A 20,385-nucleotide genomic window follows, 5' to 3' on the forward strand; every position below is an offset into this window, starting at 1 on the left:
CTACGCAGTGTTAACCGCCTGCTTGAGCAGTAGAAATCCACTTGTGAAACTAGACTTCTGATTTCTTTCCTCCCTCCTATTTGCCTCCCAATCTGCTCTGGAGAGTTCCCAAACTATTGTGATGGGGACAATATTTGGCATTGGGTATAAAAGCTAAAGGGACAGACATTAACTGTGATGTAAAGTTATGTAATTTTACCTTCGAATCATAGAATTGTTGAGTTGGAAGGGTCCCCGAAGGTCATCTAGTCCAACCCCATGTGATGCAGGAATCTCAGTTAAATCATACATGACAGATGGCCATGCAACCTCCAAGGAAGGAGGGTCCATCACCTCTTGTGGGAATCTGTTCCACTGTCAAACAACTCTGACTGTCAGAAAGCTCTTCGTGATGTTTAGTCGGAATCTCCTTTCTTGTAACTTGAATCCATTGGTTCAGGTCCTTGCTTCCAGGACTCGCTCTATCTTCTATGTGGCAGCCCTTACGAGAGCCATCTTCAAATATCTTATCTCCTCTCAGTCTCTTCATCCCAGGCTAAACATACCCTCCCAACCGTTCCTCATAAGGCTTGGTTTCCAGACCCTTGATCATCTTGGTTGCCCTCCTTGGCACACCTTCCTTCTTAAATTGTGTTGCCCAGAACTAGATGCAGTATTCCAGGTGTGGTCTGACCAAGGCAGAATAGAATGGTACTGTTACTTCCCTTGATCTGGACACTCAACTTCTGTTGATGCAGCCTAGAATAGCATTAGCTTTTTTGCTGCTGCTTCACATGGTTGGCTCAGATTAAGCCTGTGGTCCACCAAGACCCCTAGATCCTTTTCTCATGTACTACTGGCAAACCAGGTGTTCCTTAACTGATATGTGTGCAGCTGGTTTTTTCCTGCCTAAGTATAGAACCTTATCGTGAGCCAAGCACATCTGCTTTGCAATCTTTGCTCACTTTCAGAGGGTTGGGGTTGCATTTCTCCTTTGGAAGCTTCATGGGTGCCATTTTTCCTCAGCAATGCAGTACTTTTAATCCTAGGTGCAGTGCATTCTGGAATCAAGTCCTGATTAAGACTACTACCAACTGCACAAGGATATGTCTGGCTTTAAGTTAGTTTCCGAAATGAAATTGCATAGAAGATAAACAAACAAAATACATAAGATTACAAACAAGGTGGAAATAATATGTGACCAAATGCAAGACTTCTGTAGAACTCTTGATGAAACTGAGATTTGTTCAGAAATGGAGAGCAATGTGGATTTTGCAAAACTCGCTTGTTCAGTAAAAGGCACAGGGGGGATAACAGATCCCTGTGGAATCTTTCTAAAGTTGTCTTTAGCTAAGCAGGGAATGGAGCAATCCATTACTAGCGCATAATTTTTAAATGTTCCCATAGCATAAATGTGTTGAGTTCTTGGACAGGATACTGATTATACTGCTAGCATGATCACTGTGGCTTTCTGTGCTCTGCCTTGGTCTCTCGGTGAATTCATTGAACAATAATTCTCACAGAGTCTTTTCCACAAGGAATACCCAGCAGAAGTGAGAGAATCTGCATACCATACAGAGTCTGGGTAGCATGGAACTCGCCACCCCATGTCTCTTCCTTTACTCTTCCTGTATGAATTTTTCTGTAAATTGCGCTTGACTTGAAAACGATCAGAAGTTTGCCAGTGTTTCAAGCACGTGCGTCAGTCAGCAAGGCTTCCACATTGCACTTTCCTGGGATTTCTAGTGGTATTGTAGTTCCAAGTGTCAAATGGGGTGGGAAATATGGGAGAAATACATTCGTTTGTATTAACATCGCCAATTCCAAACTTAGGTGTTCATTGAAACCAAGACAGCTTCTTTAGAAGCGTGCTTAGCATTCCTGTCTTAGGGCTGTTTCATGCACAAGCCAACTTGGATTCGTCGTCGAGTGCACTCAAAAAGCTCCAGATATCATTACTTCTTGACAAATGTTGGGGCACGGTACATGGGCAGGCTAATACGTTTCTGTTGCAATCAGCTGAAAACAGGATCATAGCTTCAAACAAAAAGTGTGAAACGGCCCTCAAGCAACAGTATTCTGGCCTTCTCTCAACATTCAAGAATCAGTAGAAAAGATTGGGCCAAGTTAAAATAGGTGGTGGTCTTTGATCTGACCCCGCCACCACTATTCTATGTAAACGGGAATCGAATGTATATTTGGCCACATTTTAGTTTTCTCACAATACTGTTGAGACAGGGGTTGTAAATACTTTGATGCTAGAGGGGCAAAAGCATCACATGGGTGAAACCGGACATATTGTACCCAACCTTCCTCATTTGAAAAACAGAAATAGGACACTCGTTGTTAAAGTAAGCTGCAGTTCTGCTTTCATTCGTCCAAAGCAAGTTTTATTAAGTGGTACAGCAAAACCTCTTTAACATTTTTCCAGTGGTCTGTGGAAGGTTTGACAAGCCCTGCTCTAGGCAATACAGTTTGGCTTTGTAACGTCTTTAATGAAGCAGCTAACTCGAAAGCCTTAATAGGAGAATAATGCGACAAAATATTGCTTCACAGTAAGACTGTCTCGTCCGAGTTTTGAAAATAAAACACAACTTGCTGTTAATAAAGTGTAGTTTTGCTGCAGTGCATGTTTCATTTGATAGCAAACTTTTAAGCTCTGTCAAGTTCTGTGTGCCTGTGATGGATGGGGCAAAGGAAGGTGGAGCGATGCATGTAACTTCCCTTTGTGTAGTGCATGGGCTGCACCCCCCCCAAATAAACCAGTACAATCCTCTATCCAGGCAAATGAGAACATAGTTCAAGGATGCAGTCGAGCCAGGCAAAAGCACTCAAAGAGGGTGTGGAGCCAGCCAAGGAGGAGTCGAGAGAGGTCTGGAGGGAAAGGGCATAGCATGGGGGGACCAGGGGAGCTGTGGCCCCAGGTGCACAATTTTGAGGGGGGGTGAACAGGGTGCACCCACGCAGAGATCCTCATATCCCCCCGCCGCCTTCTGCCGGTGGTCTCGAAGCCCTGATGCCCAGCCTTGCCTCACCGCCGTGTCCCTGGCTCCCTCGCTGAATGGCTGCCCAACCAGTGCTTGCTCAGATGCTGAGCAGGCACAAACAAAAGGAAGTGGGCAAGGTGCAGCCCCAGCGTGGCCCGGCCTGTCGCTTCTCTCCGCAGGCATCAGGGGGATTTGCCTGCCAAGGGCTGTGTCAGCTGGCTGGGCTCCCCCTGTGTGGTGGGCAAGCGGTGCTGCACAAACCACGGCAGGCTCCAGTCACCCTCTGTGTCCTGTCCCTACCAGGTGCATGCCCCGGGCACCAGCAAATGCTGCTATGCCACTGCTGGAGGGTGCATTTGGTCTCTGTCCCTGAAGTCCCTTTCCCCTTTTCTGGCTGGCTGGAAGCAATTTACCTGACCTAGGAAAATCTAAACGTCTTCAAACCAGCAAGGGTCCATCAGTTTTGGGGGGGGGGGGCTGCTGACTCTCTGCAGCTGCTTCCTTGTCTAGTGCTGGCCCTGGGGGCCTGCCTTCCACAGCTGACAGCATTCCCCTGGTATGTGGGGTGTGCATCAGTTCAACAAAAGGCCATTCTGAAAGGCAACAGATTCTGGCTCCCTGCTATTTGGAAAGTTAGGGCTCCTTTGCCCTTCCTTACTCATCCCTCCGCGAACATATTTTTGGGGGGTGGAAAGTTCAAAGTACAGGACAATGAAATAGCGAGTCTGATGGTGTGATGCAAGTAGGAGGATTGCAGCAATGCGGGCTGGTGAAGCAAGCTGCGTGTGTGCATGCAACACACACAAGACAACAGCAACACAAGCAAACTGTCCTGGTGTTGCAGCAGGATTCGCTGTGTAAACAAAACAGAAGACATTCTAATCTGGACCAATTCACAATTTAAAGGAGCGTACAAATGCTGAACTCAGGCACTACAAGACAGTGTGTCAGAGATATAATAGTAATATAAAAATAATGATTTTACTTTTTATACTCTGCCCACCTGATGGTTGCATTACAAGGTTGCATTACTAAGTACCGCTAATACCTATAGAAGGTTTTTATAATGATAAAAGTATTTAGAATCAGAGAAGCAAAGTCCAGTCCTGACTTCTGAGTAAGAAGTTGTAAGAATTACTTTTCCCCCTGGACCACTGAACACCTTGGACTGATAAGGCCAGTTGCAACCACACCTGGCTGCAGGTAGCTTGGCCATAATGACCCATCCTCTGGCAACATCTTTAGACAGCAACACCTCGTACAGTAGTACCTCAGGTTACAAACACCTCGGGTTACAAACATTTCGGGTTACAGACTCTGTTAACCCGGTAGTGCCTCAGGTTAAGAACTTTACCTCAGGATGAGAACAGAAATTGCGCGCTGGCAGCAACGGGAGACCCCATTAGCTAAAATGGTACTTCAGGATAAGAACGGACCTCTGGAACGAATTAAGTTCGTAACCAGAGGTACCACTGTACATGGAAACTGCAGCAACTTCAAAACAGGGACGCAAGAATATTAACTGGAGCTGAGCATTATTTGACCGTGCCGGCTCTTCTGCGGTCGCACTGGCTCTTGATTCATTTCGGGACTCAATTTAAAAGTGCTGGATTTAACCTATAAAGCTCTGAGAGGCCGTTTTTGCCCTGGCTCTCTAGCTGTGGAGCCCGAGATATGGCCAGGCAAGCCTCTCTGCAGTATTTTGGTCATGAGGAAGACCTTTCTATTCACCTATGCTTTTTAATTGGGTTATTAAAACTAATCTTTGGCATAGGGTGGTTTCAGTACAAGGTGTCAACTGTTTGTGCTGTATCCGTTAGGAGGAAAGGGTTTTTTTGCCGTTTTTATTCCTTATTGACTTTAATTAGGGCCTATGGTATTTTTACTATCTTCTTCGTAAGCAACCCAGGGAATAGTTACTGCTGTGTGGCCATACAAAACTTAAAACAAATAAAAATATAGGTGGCTTGTACTGAAATTCCCAAAGGACATCGAGAGGATTACTCTTTCCCAAAAGCCACATACCCCATCACTATGTTAGAGTCCAAAACAGACAGCCTTAATGTTTTTACTGAAATCACATTGGGTAAAATGGCATCCTCCATGTTTCATTTCAGATCAGGACCCTCCTTTTGACAAACCGTGAGATTCTTCAGCTGTATTTTGTTAAAAAATCAATTTAATATTAAATTACTTTTACAAAATGCAGGTCCATCTAATACAAAATTAGCGCTTTTAAAATCAACATACCAGAGGAAAAAAAAAATTAAAATACTAGAGTTACAAATGTGGACATTTCTTGAGATTTCAAGTCGGCTATTTGTCATTGTGGGCACATTCAATTTGCAACAACAACAATAACTACCAGGTCTCCATGATTCTACTGTTGATTAGAGAATATATTTCTGAAATCTTAACCAAAGGCCACCAGCTTCTATCCCATCAGTACAGTAATGGATCTTCCTTCATCTGTTGGTGGATGCTTCCTTCTGGCTCATATCAGGCAGCTTGGTTTGAAGGAAACGATGTATGTGGGGCCATATCTTGTTAGTCTCTGTTCCCGAGAAAGATTCCAACACGCCTTTCCGGCTACAGAAGAGACAAGAGATATGTTAGTCATGTTTGTCCAGTGCTATAAGTATTCTAAGGTTTCAAATATAGTATAACTATTCATAAATGCACACGTATCTAAATATATAAACCATGTATAGGACAGGAGAGCAATCCTGAAGCCATTTTGACTCTCCCAGTGACGTCAAATATTCCTCTGCAGTAAGGGAAGCAAATGGGGAAAGCCTTCCCATTGTCTTTTCCGCTTATAAATCCTGTCTTAAGGGTCTTTGTGTAGGAATAGGATGTGCCTGTGACCTGGATTCAGGAACTAAAGTATTAACCATCACAAAAGAATGGCCAAGCTGCCCAGGTAATGCAATCTGCGACCATTATCAGGTATCCTGACAGACAGGATTTCTGCTGTAGACCGTCTCCTATGATGTATGTATGAATGATAATTTTGGGTTGGTCTTTGGCTAAGGGGGTTGGGCAATGTCAAAAGTCTTTAAAGGTTCCTGCACACTTTTGTTCAGGGTCTCTTCCTCCTGGAAAGGAAGGGAGGGAAATCTGTTGCAACAGGAAAATAAATATCTGCCTTGCTTGCCAGTGGATCCAGCCTCCATCCATTTTTCTCTTACCGATCATGGACTTAGGGGACTCAGAGTCCTGTGGGGAGCTGGGCTGCAAAAGCAAAACCCCAATTTTTACATCACCAGCAACAGTTCTTCTTTTAAGTCTCAGAGGTCTTGAAGGACCTCTTCAAGGACTCCCTTGCAGAAGAACTCCCTCCCCTATCCAATCTAGGATCTGAAAAGGAAGAAACAAACTAAGGAGATCAGGATTCTGTGACTTGTAGAAATCAGCATGTGTTTCTTTAGAAATCCTGCTCAGGAAGCCCTCGACTCTCAGCAGCTAGGAGCATCATTACCTGACATTGGAGGGGCCCGTCAGGAGTGAACATGGACCACAGGTACCAAACCGTGTGGGAAACAGAGAGAGGGAGAGAAGTTGCTTAATGAAATACAGTCATACCTCCGGTTGAAAACGTAATCTGTGCGGGAGGCACGTTCGCAACCTGCAGCGTTCGTAGCCTGAAGCGCTGTGTTGGCGCACGCATGTGACGCGATTCGGCGCTTCTGCATGCGTGTGATGTCATTTTGTGCTTCTGCGCGAGCACTGAAACCCAGAACTAACCCATTCTGGTAATTCCAGGTTCTGCACAGTCCGCAACCTGAAAACACGCAACCCACAGTTCGTAACCCGAGGTATGACTGTAAGGAGCTTACCGATAATATTCCAGGACAGGTTTGGTTTCAGTTTCGTAAGATTTCAGCCTCTTCATAACTGTTTCCGGTTTGTCATCATCCCGTTGGACAAGAGGCTCTCCAGTAATATCATCACAACCCTGGTTATGGGAAAGGAGAAGTCTCAGGCACAATGCCGTTTTACTTTAGACACACCTGCACACAATTACGCCATGTTACGCAGTAATGGCTTCCCCCAAAGTTAATAATAATAATTTATTATTTATACCCCGCCCATCTGGCTGGGTTTCCCCAGCCACTCTAGGCGGCTTCCACCAAAATATTAAAATTACATTAAAACATCAGTCATTAAAAACTTCCCTAAACAGGCCTGCCTTCAGATGTCTTCTAAAAGTCAGATAGTTGTTTATTTCCTTGACATCTGATGGGAGGGCATTCCACAGGGAGGGGGCCACTACAGAGAAGGCCCTCTGCCTGGTTCCCTGTAACCTCACTTCTCGCAGTGAGGGAACTGCCAGAAGGCCCTCAGCACTGGACCTCAGTGTCCGGGCTGAACGATGGGGGTGGAGACGCTCCTTCAGGTATCCTGGGCTGAGGCCATTTAGGGAAAGAATGCTGGGAACTGTAGTTTGCCTAAGGGAGCTGAAAGCTCTTAGGAGACCTCTGTTCCCTCACAGGGCGACAATTTCAAGAGTTCCTGGGAAGAGAGATGGATTGTTAAGCCACTCTATCTCTGTGAGGGGAACAGGGGGTCTCTTAACAACTCTGAGCACCCATAACAAACTCCAGTTCCCAGGGTTCTTTGGAGAAGGCATGACTATTAAAGTGGCATGTTGTGGATGTGGTCTCTGTCATTATCTACTGTGAAAGGGATTAATACTGCTCACCTGGTGAATTTTGTTTCGATGGCTCTAAAGAAATTATAACAGGAACATATTAAATTATATTTCCAAACCAAGTAGTCTAAACTTCAAAAGCTGCTCTCATAAAACTGGTGCTGTTGCTCAAGTAAAGCCAAATTTTATTGTATTTAGCTATAGGCCATTACAATAAAACTCTGGCCCCACCTACATAGAGCAAGGAGATTGCTGAATGCAAGAAACAGTACCACATTAAAACATGGAATCACCTGAACAATAAAACTTTTGTCTGATTTCCACACACACACACCCCGTCTCTGTAGACAGAGGGGAACAAATATACATATAGCCAGTTTGTATTAACCAGTGGAACCCATGCAGGGCTGTACCAGCTCATCTGTTTTATAGCAGACTGACAAAGGCACTTACTAACTTGCAGCATCAACGGTATTTAGTAATCAGCTAATTATCACTCTGTTTTCCCAAATAGTACCGATCACAAATATGCTGAGCGATTCTCCCACCTGCAGTTAATAACCCCTAGCAAGCAGAGACATCACCTTGCCAACCATAGTTAAAACTATGGTTTTCCCAGTAGTGATGTATGGAAGTGAGAGCTGGACCATAAAGAAGGCTGATCGCCAAAGAATTGATGCTTTTGAATTATGGTGCTGGATGAGACTCTTGAGAGACCCATGGACTGCAAGAAGATCAAACCTATCCATTCTTAAGGAAATCAGCCCTGAGTGCTCACTGGAAGGACAGATCATGAAGCTGAGGCTCCAAGACTTTGGCCACCTCATGAGAAGAGAAGACTCCCTGGAAAAGACCTTGATGTTGGGAAAGATGGAGGGCACAAGGAGAAGGGGATGACAGAGGACGAGATGGTTGGACAGTGTTCTCGAAGCTACCAGCATGAGTTTGACCAAACTGTGGGAGGCAGTGGAAGACAGGAGTGCCTGGTGTGCTCTGGTCCATGGGGTCACGAAGAGTCGGACACGACTAAATGACTAAACAACAACAAGCAGGAGTGCTGTCAGTTTCAAGCATTCCCAGCTAGTAAGAATTATTTTAGCTCCACTGCTACTCGTGGCACAATCATAACCATATGGAACAGTAGAGATTATTAGTGCATTTGCAAGAAGATACAGGGTGACCCAAGTGTTTAGTCCATTGCTTAAATGGCAGACAGAAAAAAGATGTTGGGGGGGATATTTGTTCCTACAGTGCTGGACCAGAAACGAACATCACTCACAGGGACTTTGGGAGGGTTGAATTCAAGGTTGTAGACCCTGCCACTGGCAGGATGGATCCAGCGGGCAGTCAGGCGTTGCTGGATCGTCTCAAAAGGCACATCCAAGTCAATCACCGTATCTATTGGACATACTTTATCCAGAGCTTCGGCCTGTGGAACAGTCCTAGGGAAGCCTATGAGAAAGAAAAGAAACGTCCTTGTAGAAATCTCAGGTGCCTTTGTGAAATAGCTATGCAATCACTCCCACCCAAGTCTGAGAATTGTGGGAATGTTCAGAGAGGCAGCAGAGGATATATTGTTTATTAATATCCTTCCTAAATTGCGCTAGCAAGTTCCTTTACTTAGCAGAGTTTTACATTCCCCTTTTAAACGCACAGCAGATAGCTGGTTGCAGGCTTGTGTAAGCCTCTCACTATTAGGTTCCTGGTAAGTTTCCTTATATCCCTCTTAAAAGAATAAGCACACCACATTCTTGCGTAAAGTATATAAAAGAAGTTTACTCACATCATCAGTTCACAGTCGGATCCCTGAAGGCAGACTTAGTTACAAAGTATATACATTCGAGTCTGTCCCATATGGGGATAATCCCAGTGTCCTCTGTTGGCTGAGAGACAACAGAGTATTTCTAGAAAAAAGCTGCTCCAACGACGGAGGAAGTCAAAGAGAGGGAGTGTGCTGCGTGACTTGCCCTTTTCTTGCCTGGACAGGTAAGGTCACACCCACCTCTAGTCACATGCAAAAGGAAGTATGTCCCAGCCAGGATGAAACAGGAAGTTTTCAACTGGCTGGACCAAACATTCTCCCGTATGTCCACTCTAGGAAAACAAGGAATGTTGTACTTGACTGCTACTTATGTATCACATCCCACAAGAATCAGGAACATAGGAAGCTGCTGTCTACCGGCATCGGTTTAGGACGATATATCGATATATCACCCAGCACTACCAGGAGATCCAGAGACCTTCTGACTGCAAACCAGTGGTTTTACCACTGAGCCGCAGCCCTTATGTCTGCCCCAAACATTCCAGAATTCCTCTCCACTTCATAGTTTCCATCCACGCAAGGATGGGCGGGAGAGCACTTTCCACAGCCCTGCCAGAGATGCTACTGTCCAATTCTCACCATCCAGCAACACACTGTTTTGCTCCAGGTTTTTCAGTTCACTGAGCATCAGCCGCGTGATAATGTCATCAGGAATCAGTCGGCCTTGATCAATATAGGACTTCGCAAGGATACCAACTTCTGTGGACGTAAACAAAACAAAAACAACAAAAAAGTCATCAGAAGACTACGTGGGACAACACAACTTGCCCAAAGTTGTTTCTGAATTTTCTGCTTTTCATTTGACGCACTTGTAGAGAAATATCAGGGGAGAGAAGTCGCTTCTAGAGAGTGAGGCCTCTGCCAGAGAGCCGTGCATGGAGGAGGAGAGCAAGGAGGCACAAGCTCAACAAACCTCTTCCAAACATTATACACACTGTTTTCAAAATAATTAGTCCTAATTAATTCTTCATCTTTCCAGTCTCTTCCATGCCAGGCCTTGTTAAGTTAAAGTAGCATGGCTGATATTTTTAAAACCAAATTAAAGGAAAAGGTGACATGGGAGAACTTTTGAGGGATATCTGCTCAAGTTTCCTCAACTAAATCTCCCATCTCCCAAACTCTTCAAGCCCACCATTGAGCTCGACAGTCTCAACACTTTCAACCTAGTTTCTGCAACCAGTGTTCTCCCTGTATTTGCTCAACAAGGCCACTCCCTCTGACTGGTTTCTCCCTCAGCGGGGTCCACTAGCTCTTCTTTTCCGTTGCCATTGTGTGTGTGTGTGTGTGTGTATTCTTACCTTTATTCTAAAAACATTAACTTAGCAAGTCCCACTGAGTTCAATGAGACAGACTTCCCAGCATGCAGGTTTAAGACTGCAGCCTTAGGAACACACCTGTATTCAATATTTTACTCCCTGCGTCACCCGGCCAATGATCCATTTAAAAAAAACACAAAATCTCTTGTCCCCCTTTTTCAGGAGCTGCCTCCAGCTGATTGTCTCTATTGCCTGCAATATCTTTTCCTCAGTTCCTCCTCTGACAACTTAAGTGTAAGAGCAGTGTTAGAAACTCAGATATACAAGCTAGGCGCCAAAAGCCTCCTTAAGCCATGGTTACAGTCACCAAAACAGAATGCCTAGTTGCCGTTTTTGGGGCAGATGGTTTTTCAATACGACTTTTGGGTTCCTGAAATTCATTCTGATTGTGCAGATAAAATACAATGGATAGAATTCTACAGGATGTGTTAAGGTAAAGGTAAAGGGACCCCTGACCATTAGGTCCAGTCGTGGCCGACTCTGGGGTAGCGGCACTCATCTCGCTTTACTGGCCGAGGGAGCTGGTGTACAGCTTCCGGGTCATGTGGCCAGCATGACTAAACCGCTTCTGGTGAACCAGAGCAGTGCACGGAAATGCCGTTTACCTTCCCGCCGGAGCGGTACCTATTTATCTACTTGCACACTAGTGTGTAAAAACAGCCAAAATCCAAGGATCCCCAGGCATGCACCTTCAGATGGTGGAGTTGTCAGGCCTCCCAGGCATTTTCACTTGTCGCAAGTGGCCCCATGGCAGAAAATTCTGAACGCTGTATAAGAGTATAAACATCTCTTTCGCCTTCCTTTTCTCTCATTTCCCATAACTAAAACCTTTGCATTTTGACTGCAGTTACAGTGCAATTCTACATGTGTCAGAAGAAAAATCTCACTGTTCTCAGTGGGACCAGGACTTTGTACTCCCTACACCTTTAAAACACATTCAAAGCACATTCTTTCCCTCAAAGAACTCTGGGCAGTGTAGTTTGTTAAGAGCTGCTGGGAATTATAACTCTGCGAGGGCTAAACTACAGTGTCCAAAATTCCTTGAGAGAAAAGAGTGCCTTAAGTTTGAGCACAGCTGTATTCCCAGGTGCATGCACATGGGATTGGGCCTGAATATTATCTTGCTTTACACCATTCCAGAGCAGCCACCATTAATCTCTACCCTTACATCTATGGTACCAACCAAGCAGCTCTTCCCCCGCCCCCCGATTCTTTGGCACAAGGCCTCAAGCGCTACATTTTAAAAGTCCACTTCTTCGACAAACTGCGTGTCATATCTGCCTTGCCTTCCCCCTCCATCCATGGTGTGGGTTTAACTTTATCCCACGTCAGTTGTAAACTCCATGGGGAATTGCCTATAAAGTCACTGGGTGCACTGGGAAGGGATATCTGCATAGACAGGCATGTTGGCCTTCTGAGAGTCAATACAAGTGAATGTTTAACTTTCATGAACTTGCAAAGGGTAGCAACGTTTATTTGAACAGGGCTAGTTGCCTGCTATTCAGCACCACATGAGATTTTAACTAGCCAGAGCAGGGGGAAAGGGCGAGACTTCGCATGCAGGATTAAGCCAAACCAAGGCTTGCTGCGAATGTGGTTGGTGTTATGTCAGAACCTGGGCTGGTGCTTTGTATCCTGCAAACAAGACCATGAGCAGTAAGCCAAGAGCAGTCCTCTTTGTTTGTTTGCAGCAACAAACATTGTTTGTTTGCAGGGAAATAAAAAAAATAAGGTCTTATATATAAAAAAAATGTTCATAAATGTACCAAGCAAACACATACATAAATATATAAACCACATGTCTGAAGCAGCACAGGAAAACAGCCATGACGCCATTTTGGCTCCCAAACTGACCAAATGTTTTCTCTGCAAAGTCAAAGGGAAATGGAAAAGCCTCCCCATTGTATTTTCCTTCACAAATCCTGTCTTAAGGGTATGTCTGTGTATGAATAGGGTGAGCCTGTGACCTGGCTCAGGAACTAAGTATTTATCATTACAAAAGACTGGCCAGGCTCCCCAGGGTATCCAATCAAGTAAGCATTAACAGGTAACCTGCCAGACAGGAGATAAACAACAACAGGAGATAAACAACGCACTCAGATTTCTGCTATAGACTGCCTTTCTGTGATGTAGGTATGATGTGTCTGGGGGTGGTCTTGGACTCCAGGGATGGCAATTTAAAATGTCTATATAAGGGCGGGCACACCTAGGTTCTGGGTCCTCCTCCTCCTGCGTGTGAAGGGGGCACCCTGTTGCAACAGATCAATAAAGATCAGGCTTACCAGCTGCTTTGCTTCTCAATATTCTCTGGTTGGCCTCTATTATTTTCTCTGACCAATGGAGAACCTACAAAGGACTCTATAAGGGCTCTTGTTTCCCTCAAAAGGGAATAGGGGCAGATTTTCATTTATTACAGCAGCAAGACAAACCACAAGCTTGCTTTGGGATGCAACACAAAGCCAAACCATAGCTTAGCTCCTGGCAGCATGAGGAGACGGAAGGTGTAAATAGCTGAATAAACCGTATTTCTTAAAGCACCACAGTCTCCGCCGTGTCTTCTATTTTCCAAAGGGACACAGACCCCGTGTGAGTAGCTGAGAGCCCATGGACTCTTTTCCACCACTTGGCAGGCACCAGACTTTTGTAACTGTAGACACCAGCATGCTTCTTTGGCTCAGTGCTACATGCAAAGCAAGCCAACGAGTACCTTTAAGTGCAAATTACAAAGTGCTAATAGAGCCATGATTGCCATTTTTGTATCCAGCAGACACTCAAGGGTATGTAAGGGATAAGGCAGTAAAATCTGGGGCTTGTATACATCCACAATGCACCAAACTTTTTGTACTGTATACATCCACATTGCAAGACTGAAACAATTACATTAACATTTATACTTTGCGAACAGTCACTTTTCTTCTCCGTTTTGTTAATTATTGTTTCTTTGTTGCATTATGAACATGTTTTGAATGGTTATAATAATAAAAAAATGAGAAATAAAAATATATTTAAAGAAACAGTGCTGCTTCACCCTTAGTATAGAAAGGGAAAGTAACACAGAGTGGAATTCAAAAACCATCTCAGGGTTCATGCTGCACAGAAGCCTGGTCTTTCTAAAGTAGATTATGAACTGTCTCAGCACCTCAGAAACACAGCAACTAGCTAACCAGTGTGCTTTCAAAATAGTTACTGGAGAGACAGGTTCAAGTCCTGAAATCTGACATCCTGGGGTTGGGGGTTTAAACTTCAGCACTATAATAACAGAAGACAGATATAGCAGCACTTAGGAGCCAGGAAAGATAAATGGAATCCCAGAATGAGCACACTTTTGAATGCCACACACTTAAAACAACCGGGACTGCTGTTTCCATGCTTTGCTAGCAAGCTTCTAAGAAGCTTTCAACCAGCTTCTGTTGGAAACTGTATGTTGGGTTAGATTTATATACTCTCTTTTTCTGCCACCTGGTCCTCAAAGCAGCTTACAACATAGAAGCAACTTTAAACAAATGAATTTTAAAAACAAAAGATAATTACAAAGCTAGCAGTAGCTCTGCAGCAACGTTCCACTTCCATTTACACAAGATATTTAACAAGAAGAACTCCTGCCTTGGCAGAACAAGCAGTACCGTATTTTTCTGCGTATAAGATGCCCCCATGTGTAAGACAACCCCTATTTTTTTGAACCCCAAATTAAGAAATCCATCTTTTAAACATCAAATGGAACAACTTTGAGCTTTCTGGGGGTAGGTCACCCAAGGTTATTGAGATTTTTTTGAAAAAAGTTGGCCAAAGCTGTTGAGCTTTTTGAGCTACAATAATATAATATAATATAATATAATATAATATAATATAATATAATATAATAATATAATATAATATAATATAATATAATATAATATAATATAAATATTTATACTCTGCTCATCTGCCACTCTCAGCAGCTTCCAACAACATATTTAAAATACAATAAAACATCAGACATTAAAAACTTCCCCAAACAGGGCTGCCTTCAGATGTCTTCTAAAAATAAGATAGCTGCTTATTTCCTTGACATTTGATGGGAGGGCGTTTCACAGGGTGGGCACCACCACGGAGAAGGCCCTCTGCCTGGTTCCCTGTAACCTCACTTCTCGCAATGAGGGAACCGACAGAAGGCCCTCAGCGCTGGATCTCAGTGTCCGGGCTGAACAATGCGGGGGAGATGCTCCTTCAGGTATACAGGACCGAGGCCGTTTAGGGCTTTCAAGGTCAGCACCAACACTTTGAATTGTACAAGTGGAAGCTCTCAGTAAGGGCAAACGTCCCAACAACAACACTGAAAGGAAATCCTCCCCACCTGCCGAGTTTCTGCCTGCCAGAAGGATGATAAACGCAGCCAAAAAAGAAAGAGGGGGAGGGGAGGGGAGAGAAAGCGACAAATTCTGCTTCTCTTCCTCGTGGAGTTTGCAAAGGCGCATCCCAGCAATATGCGGGGGGGGGGGCAAAAAGGCAGCGGGGGGGGAGGAGTCTGTTTGCAAGCTACACATTTGACATTGGAGGAGCCTTCCTTGCTTTGAGGGAAACAACAACATTCACTCCTACTTTTGCAACGGCCCCTTGGATGCCCGAGGTCTGCAGTCCCGGGGAAAGGGCGCGCGCGCGGGGGGGGGGGTGAGGCTCACTCGGGCATGATTTGCCCCAAGTGCCAGCTTGGCCCCGCGACCGTGGGTACCCGGGACCGTGGGAGCCTGAGGCCGTGGGTGCCCTGCAGCGTGCACGGCCCCGGCACCGAAATGCGCAGGTGCGCCCGTGCCATTCGTGGGGGATTTCGTGGGTGCTCGGGCACCCAGGGCCCCGGGCAGTTGGCACCTAGGATTTGCTCCTTCCCTACCGCTCTTGCGGTTCATGTTGTCGCGCAGGATGTCCCCGCTGGAGAGATGCTTGAGCGCGAAGTGCTGGACGATGCGCGCCGACACGGTGCCTTTGCCGGAGCCCGGCGGGCCCATGATCAAGGCGCGCAGCAGCAGCGCCCGCCGCGCCGCCATCGCCCGGCCAAGCGCGCTCCCCGAGGCTCCTCCGGCTGCCCAGCCAGCGACGCCTTTCCTCCCTCCGCCGGGGGGGCGGCTCCTCCCGCTGCTCCCGCCCCGGAGGCCGGCCTCGCCTGTCGGAAGAGGAGGGCTGCGGAGAGGGGCGCACTCCGCCACGTCGTGCCTCTCCTCTCGGCTGCAGTTGGGTTTCCGTTTGCCTGGAAAGAGCAAAAAATAATAATAATCACAACCGCACCAAAAAACCCTTTCTCTCTCTCTCTCTCTCTCTTGTGTGTGCCAGTCTCCCTCTCGCTCAGAGAAAGGGCTTACCAGAGATCGAAAAGAAGAACCGAAGAATCGTGGGTACCCCCGGGGTCATCTAGTCCAACCCCCGCAATGCGGGAATCTCCACGAGATCGTGCAAGGCAGGTGGCCATCCAGACTCTGCTATTGCGTTCATGTCCTGCTCATGTCCTCTAGACATCGGGTTGGGCACTGTGAGAAAATGCACCACTAGCTAGGGCTTTGGCTTGAGCCAGTGGGGTCTTATATCTTTCTCTTAATCCTTTGGAAATGTGTGTTTTTAGGATCGCAAAGGATTAAGTTTCTCTTCTCTCTCTCTCCATGTTATGTACTGAGTTGAATAGGATCCAAACTGTAGCAGTCTGATTGGTCCTAGAACAATAGGATCCAAAAGGCAGCAGTCTGATTGGTCCTAGAACAATAGGATTCAGAATGCAGCAGTCTGATTGGTCCTAGAACAATGCAGCAGTATGATTGGTTGGCAGGAACCACCCAATCCTGCTCCAGATAGAAGTGAATCCACAACCTGATTGGCTTACAGTAGAATTCCAGAATTAGCCAATCATGTGCAGCCCATTGTGTAAATAATGTATATAAAGCAGATACTGTGAGGGGACATTCATTCATTCCTCCTCACCACTATGAGCTGAATAAAGAGCATGAAATCACTTTGCGACTCTGAGTATATTTCACTGGCGACGAGGATGGGATCCCGCTGAGCTGACTGCCACACACAGCACCGCAGCACCGCCAACTGCCGCACCGCTGCCTCGCACCGTGTATCCAGGCTTCAGCTCCGGGGCACAAGGAACTCAGAATGGCAGCCAACAGCAGCTTCTCGCCATTCAACCCAGCATCTGGAGACTGGGAAGCGTACGCCTCCCGTTTCACCTTCCTCCTAGAAGCCAAAGGGGTCACCGACGAAGAAGACGCCAAGAAGAGGGCGATATTCTTCAGCGTCTGCGGAGAGGAGACGTTTGAAATCGCCCGGGCTCTCCTTGCGCCTGAAGACGTCGCTACTGTTCCATACAAAACAATAATGGAACAGCTGAAGGGGCACTTTTCGCCGCAGCCCTCAGTGGTGGCTCGTCGAAATGCCTTCTACGCAAAGCGGCAAGCCCCTGGGGAAACCATAACTGGGTTTGTGACCTCTCTCCGCCAAGCCGCCCGGTTCTGCAACTTCTCAGAGCTGGAGAACATGCTTCGTGACCGCCTCGTCGGTGGCCTGAAGGATGAGAAGCTGCAACGACGCCTCTACGCTAAGAAGGACCTAACGTTCCAGGTCGCTCTGGAGGAGGCCCTGGCAACAGAAGCTGCCGAGAGGTCGACCCAAGAGGCACGGCCGAGCCTGCCATCCCAACCGAGGGTCCACCATGAAGACCTCACCGACGACTCAGGATCCGACAGGGAGGAGGTGCACCGAGTACAGCAGCGCACTCAAGCAGCGCACAGACCACAGCTGCCTCGACGAGAAGGAGGGAACTGCGCAAGCTGCGGGGAGAGTCACGAGAGGAGGACCTGCCGTTTCCGCAACGCAGAGTGCAGGCAGTGCAGAAAATCGGGACACATCGCCCGGGTGTGTCGGGCTCGGCCCACCCGACACCAGGCATCAGATGACCAATCCAAGAGCCCCAGGTCCCGGGGCCCAACGCACCAAGGCAACTCGACGGAGCTCACGGACTTCCAGGTATACCAGTTGCCCCACCCCAACGTAGAGAAAATTTATGTAGAGGTACAGATAGAGGGGGCCCCATGCCGCATGGAGCTTGACACGGGTTCAACTCTATCCATAATCTCGGCAAGGACCTTAAGGAAACTGTCCCACTGGGGGTCCCAAACTCAGGCCGGCCCCATTCACCCTCCGGGACTTCCAGAAACGTAAGGTCCCCACAATGGGGGTGGGGACCTTCAGGGTGCAATACCGAGGGCGGACGCGGCAACTGGACTTGCTTGTGGTCAAGGGCCCCTACATTAGCTTACTGGGATTGGCATGGTTTGGACCACTGGGGCTAGCTGTCACCGGGGTGAACCACACTAGCTTACAAGTGGACGTGGACGCCATATGCAAGGAATTTCCAGGGGTTTTCGATGGGAAATTGGGACAGTATACGGGCCCCCCCATTGCGCTACAGCTTGACCCCGCAGTACGACCGGTCAGGCTCAAGGCCCGCCGGGTCCCGTTCGCCTTGAAACCCCGTATAGACGAGGAATTGGACCGACTCGTAGAGCAAGGAGTGCTGGAGCCGGTGCCTAATGCTCCCTGGGAAACCCCAATCGTCACACCCGTCAAGCCTAATGGTTCGGTCCGCATCTGCGCAGACTACAAATGTACCATAAACAAGGCCCTCACGGCCCACGCATACCCAGTGCCAGTGGTCAGCCATGTCCTTGCCACCCTGGCTGGGTCGAAAATTTTTGGCAAGCTGGACTTGGCCCAAGCATATCAACAGCTGCCAGTAGATGAGGCCACAGCAGAGGCACAGACGATTGTGACGCACAGAGGAGCGTTCAGGGTAAAGCGGCTGCAATTCGGTGTCAGCGTGGCACCAGGCATATTCCAGAATATAATGGACTCTCTCCTTAAAGGGATTCCTGGCGTCACCCCCTTCTTCGATGATGTGTTGATTGCCGGCCCCACACCAGAGGAGTTTGAGGACCGCCTCCGCACCGTTCTGCACCGTTTCCAGACGGCGGGTCTCAAGGTGAAGCGGGAAAAATGTCTACTAGGAGTGCCTCAGGTGGACTTTCTGGGATTTATGGTGGACGCAGAAGGGGTCCACCCGACTGGGGACAAGGTACGGGCCATTTGTGATGCCCCAGCGCCCAAGAGCAAGACTGAACTTCAGGCCTTCTTGGGACTATTGAACTTTTACCATTCCTTCCTTCCCCACAAGGCGGCGGTAGCGGAGCCCCTACACAGACTCCTGGACAAGCGGGCCCCTTGGGTGTGGGGCCAGCGCCAGGAGGCCGCATTCCAGGCAGTCAAGGACTTGCTTGTCTCAAACTCGGTCTTGGCACACTTCGACGAGAGGCTGCCGGTGGTGCTAGCATGCGACGCCTCACCCTATGGCATTGGAGCTGTCCTGGGGCACCAACTCCCGGATGGAAGAGAGGTACCGGTGGCGTACTTTTCCCAGACACTCAACACAACCGAGCGGAACTACTCGCAAATCGACAAGGAGGGTCTGGCAATCGTAAAGGGAGTAAAAAAATTCCATGATTTCTTGTACGGGCGGCCCTTCACCGTGGTGACTGACCACAAGCCGTTGCTTGGCTTGTTTGCCCCCGAAAAGCAGACCCCCCAAGTGCTGTCTCCTCGCGTCCTCAGGTGGTCAATTTTCCTTGCCAGCTACCAGTATGCACTGATTCACCGACCTGGGAAGGCGATGGGCCATGCGGACGCCCTCAGCAGGCTACCACTACCGGAAACAGGCCCCGACCCAGCACCTGCACAAGAGGTTATGAGCCTGGAGCTGCTTCCCGACCGCCCCATTCAGGCACAAGAAGTTGCACACCATTCCAAGAAAGATAGGGTCATCTCCCGGGTCCTGGACTGGGTGTGGAGGGGATGGCCCAGCAGCAGCCCCGGGCCAGAATTCGCCGGCTACACAACCCGCAAACATGAACTGTCGGCCCACAAGGGGTGCCTGTTATGGGGAAGCAGAGTCGTTGTTCCCCAGCCCCTCTGCAAAAGGGTCCTCACAGCCCTACACGAGACACATCCAGGGGTAGTAAGAATGAAGGCCCTTGCCAGGAGTTATGTGTGGTGGCCGGGGATCGATGGAGAGATAGAGGCCTGGGTCAAACACTGCCAGGCCTGCCAAGAATCCCGCCCAGATCCCCCAAGGGCCCCAGTCCAGTCCTGGGAGTCCGCCCGAGCACCATGGTCACGCCTGCATGTGGATTTCGCTGGCCCCTTTCAGGGGAAAACATTCTTCATAGTGGTGGACTCCTACACCAAATGGCTGGAAGTCGCACTGGTACCGTCCACTTCCACGTCCGCAGCCATCCGGGTACTACGCAGGCTGTTTGCAACCCACGGGCTCCCTGACACTCTCGTCTCAGACAACGGGACTGCATTTACGTCAGGAGAATTCCAAACCTTCACAGCGCAGAACGCCATCCGCCACATCCGTTCGGCGCCGTTCCACCCTGCCACCAATGGCCAAGCAGAACGCATGGTGCGGACCACCAAGGACACCCTTCGCCGCATGACGCAAGGGGACTGGGAGTACCGCCTTGCCACATTCCTTCTAGCACAGCACAGCACCCCCAGCTCAACGACTGGCCGGAGCCCCGCTGAACTACTAATGGGTCGGCG

General features: G+C 47.9%; 1 protein-coding gene across 1 annotated transcript; it reads right to left on the reverse strand.

Annotated features, from left to right (window-relative positions):
- Positions 1 to 2,347: 2,347 nt before the first annotated feature.
- Positions 2,348 to 16,155, reverse strand: AK3 (adenylate kinase 3). Its single transcript, XM_080987925.1, has 6 exons — positions 16,092 to 16,155; positions 15,626 to 15,979; positions 10,022 to 10,141; positions 8,900 to 9,072; positions 6,806 to 6,924; positions 2,348 to 5,555 (listed from the first exon to the last, which is right to left on the reverse strand). Exons 1-6 carry the CDS (start codon positions 16,138 to 16,140, stop codon positions 5,432 to 5,434), a joined length of 939 nt encoding a protein of 312 aa, XP_080844051.1. The 5' UTR covers positions 16,141 to 16,155; the 3' UTR covers positions 2,348 to 5,431.
- Between the last annotated feature and the right edge of the window lie 4,230 nt (positions 16,156 to 20,385).

The sequence above is a fragment of the Podarcis pityusensis genome (assembly GCF_964106645.2).
Source record: "Podarcis pityusensis genome assembly, chromosome: 17".
NCBI classification, from domain to species: Eukaryota; Metazoa; Chordata; class Lepidosauria; order Squamata; family Lacertidae; genus Podarcis; species Podarcis pityusensis.

What these genes read in the sequence shown, in the direction of transcription:
- AK3 (XM_080987925.1), bottom strand. Translation starts at nt 16,140, where the DNA reads ATGACCCCGGGGGTACCCACGATTCTTCGGTTCTTCTTTTCGATCTCT. An exon ending in CAACATGAACCGCAAGAGCG is followed by an intron (nt 10,142 to 15,625) that starts GTAGGGAAGGAG and finishes TTACGTCCACAG; the next exon opens with AAGTTGGTATCCTTGCGAAG. An exon ending in AAACAGTGTGTTGCTGGATG is followed by an intron (nt 9,073 to 10,021) that starts GTGAGAATTGGA and finishes TCTTTCTCATAG; the next exon opens with GCTTCCCTAGGACTGTTCCA.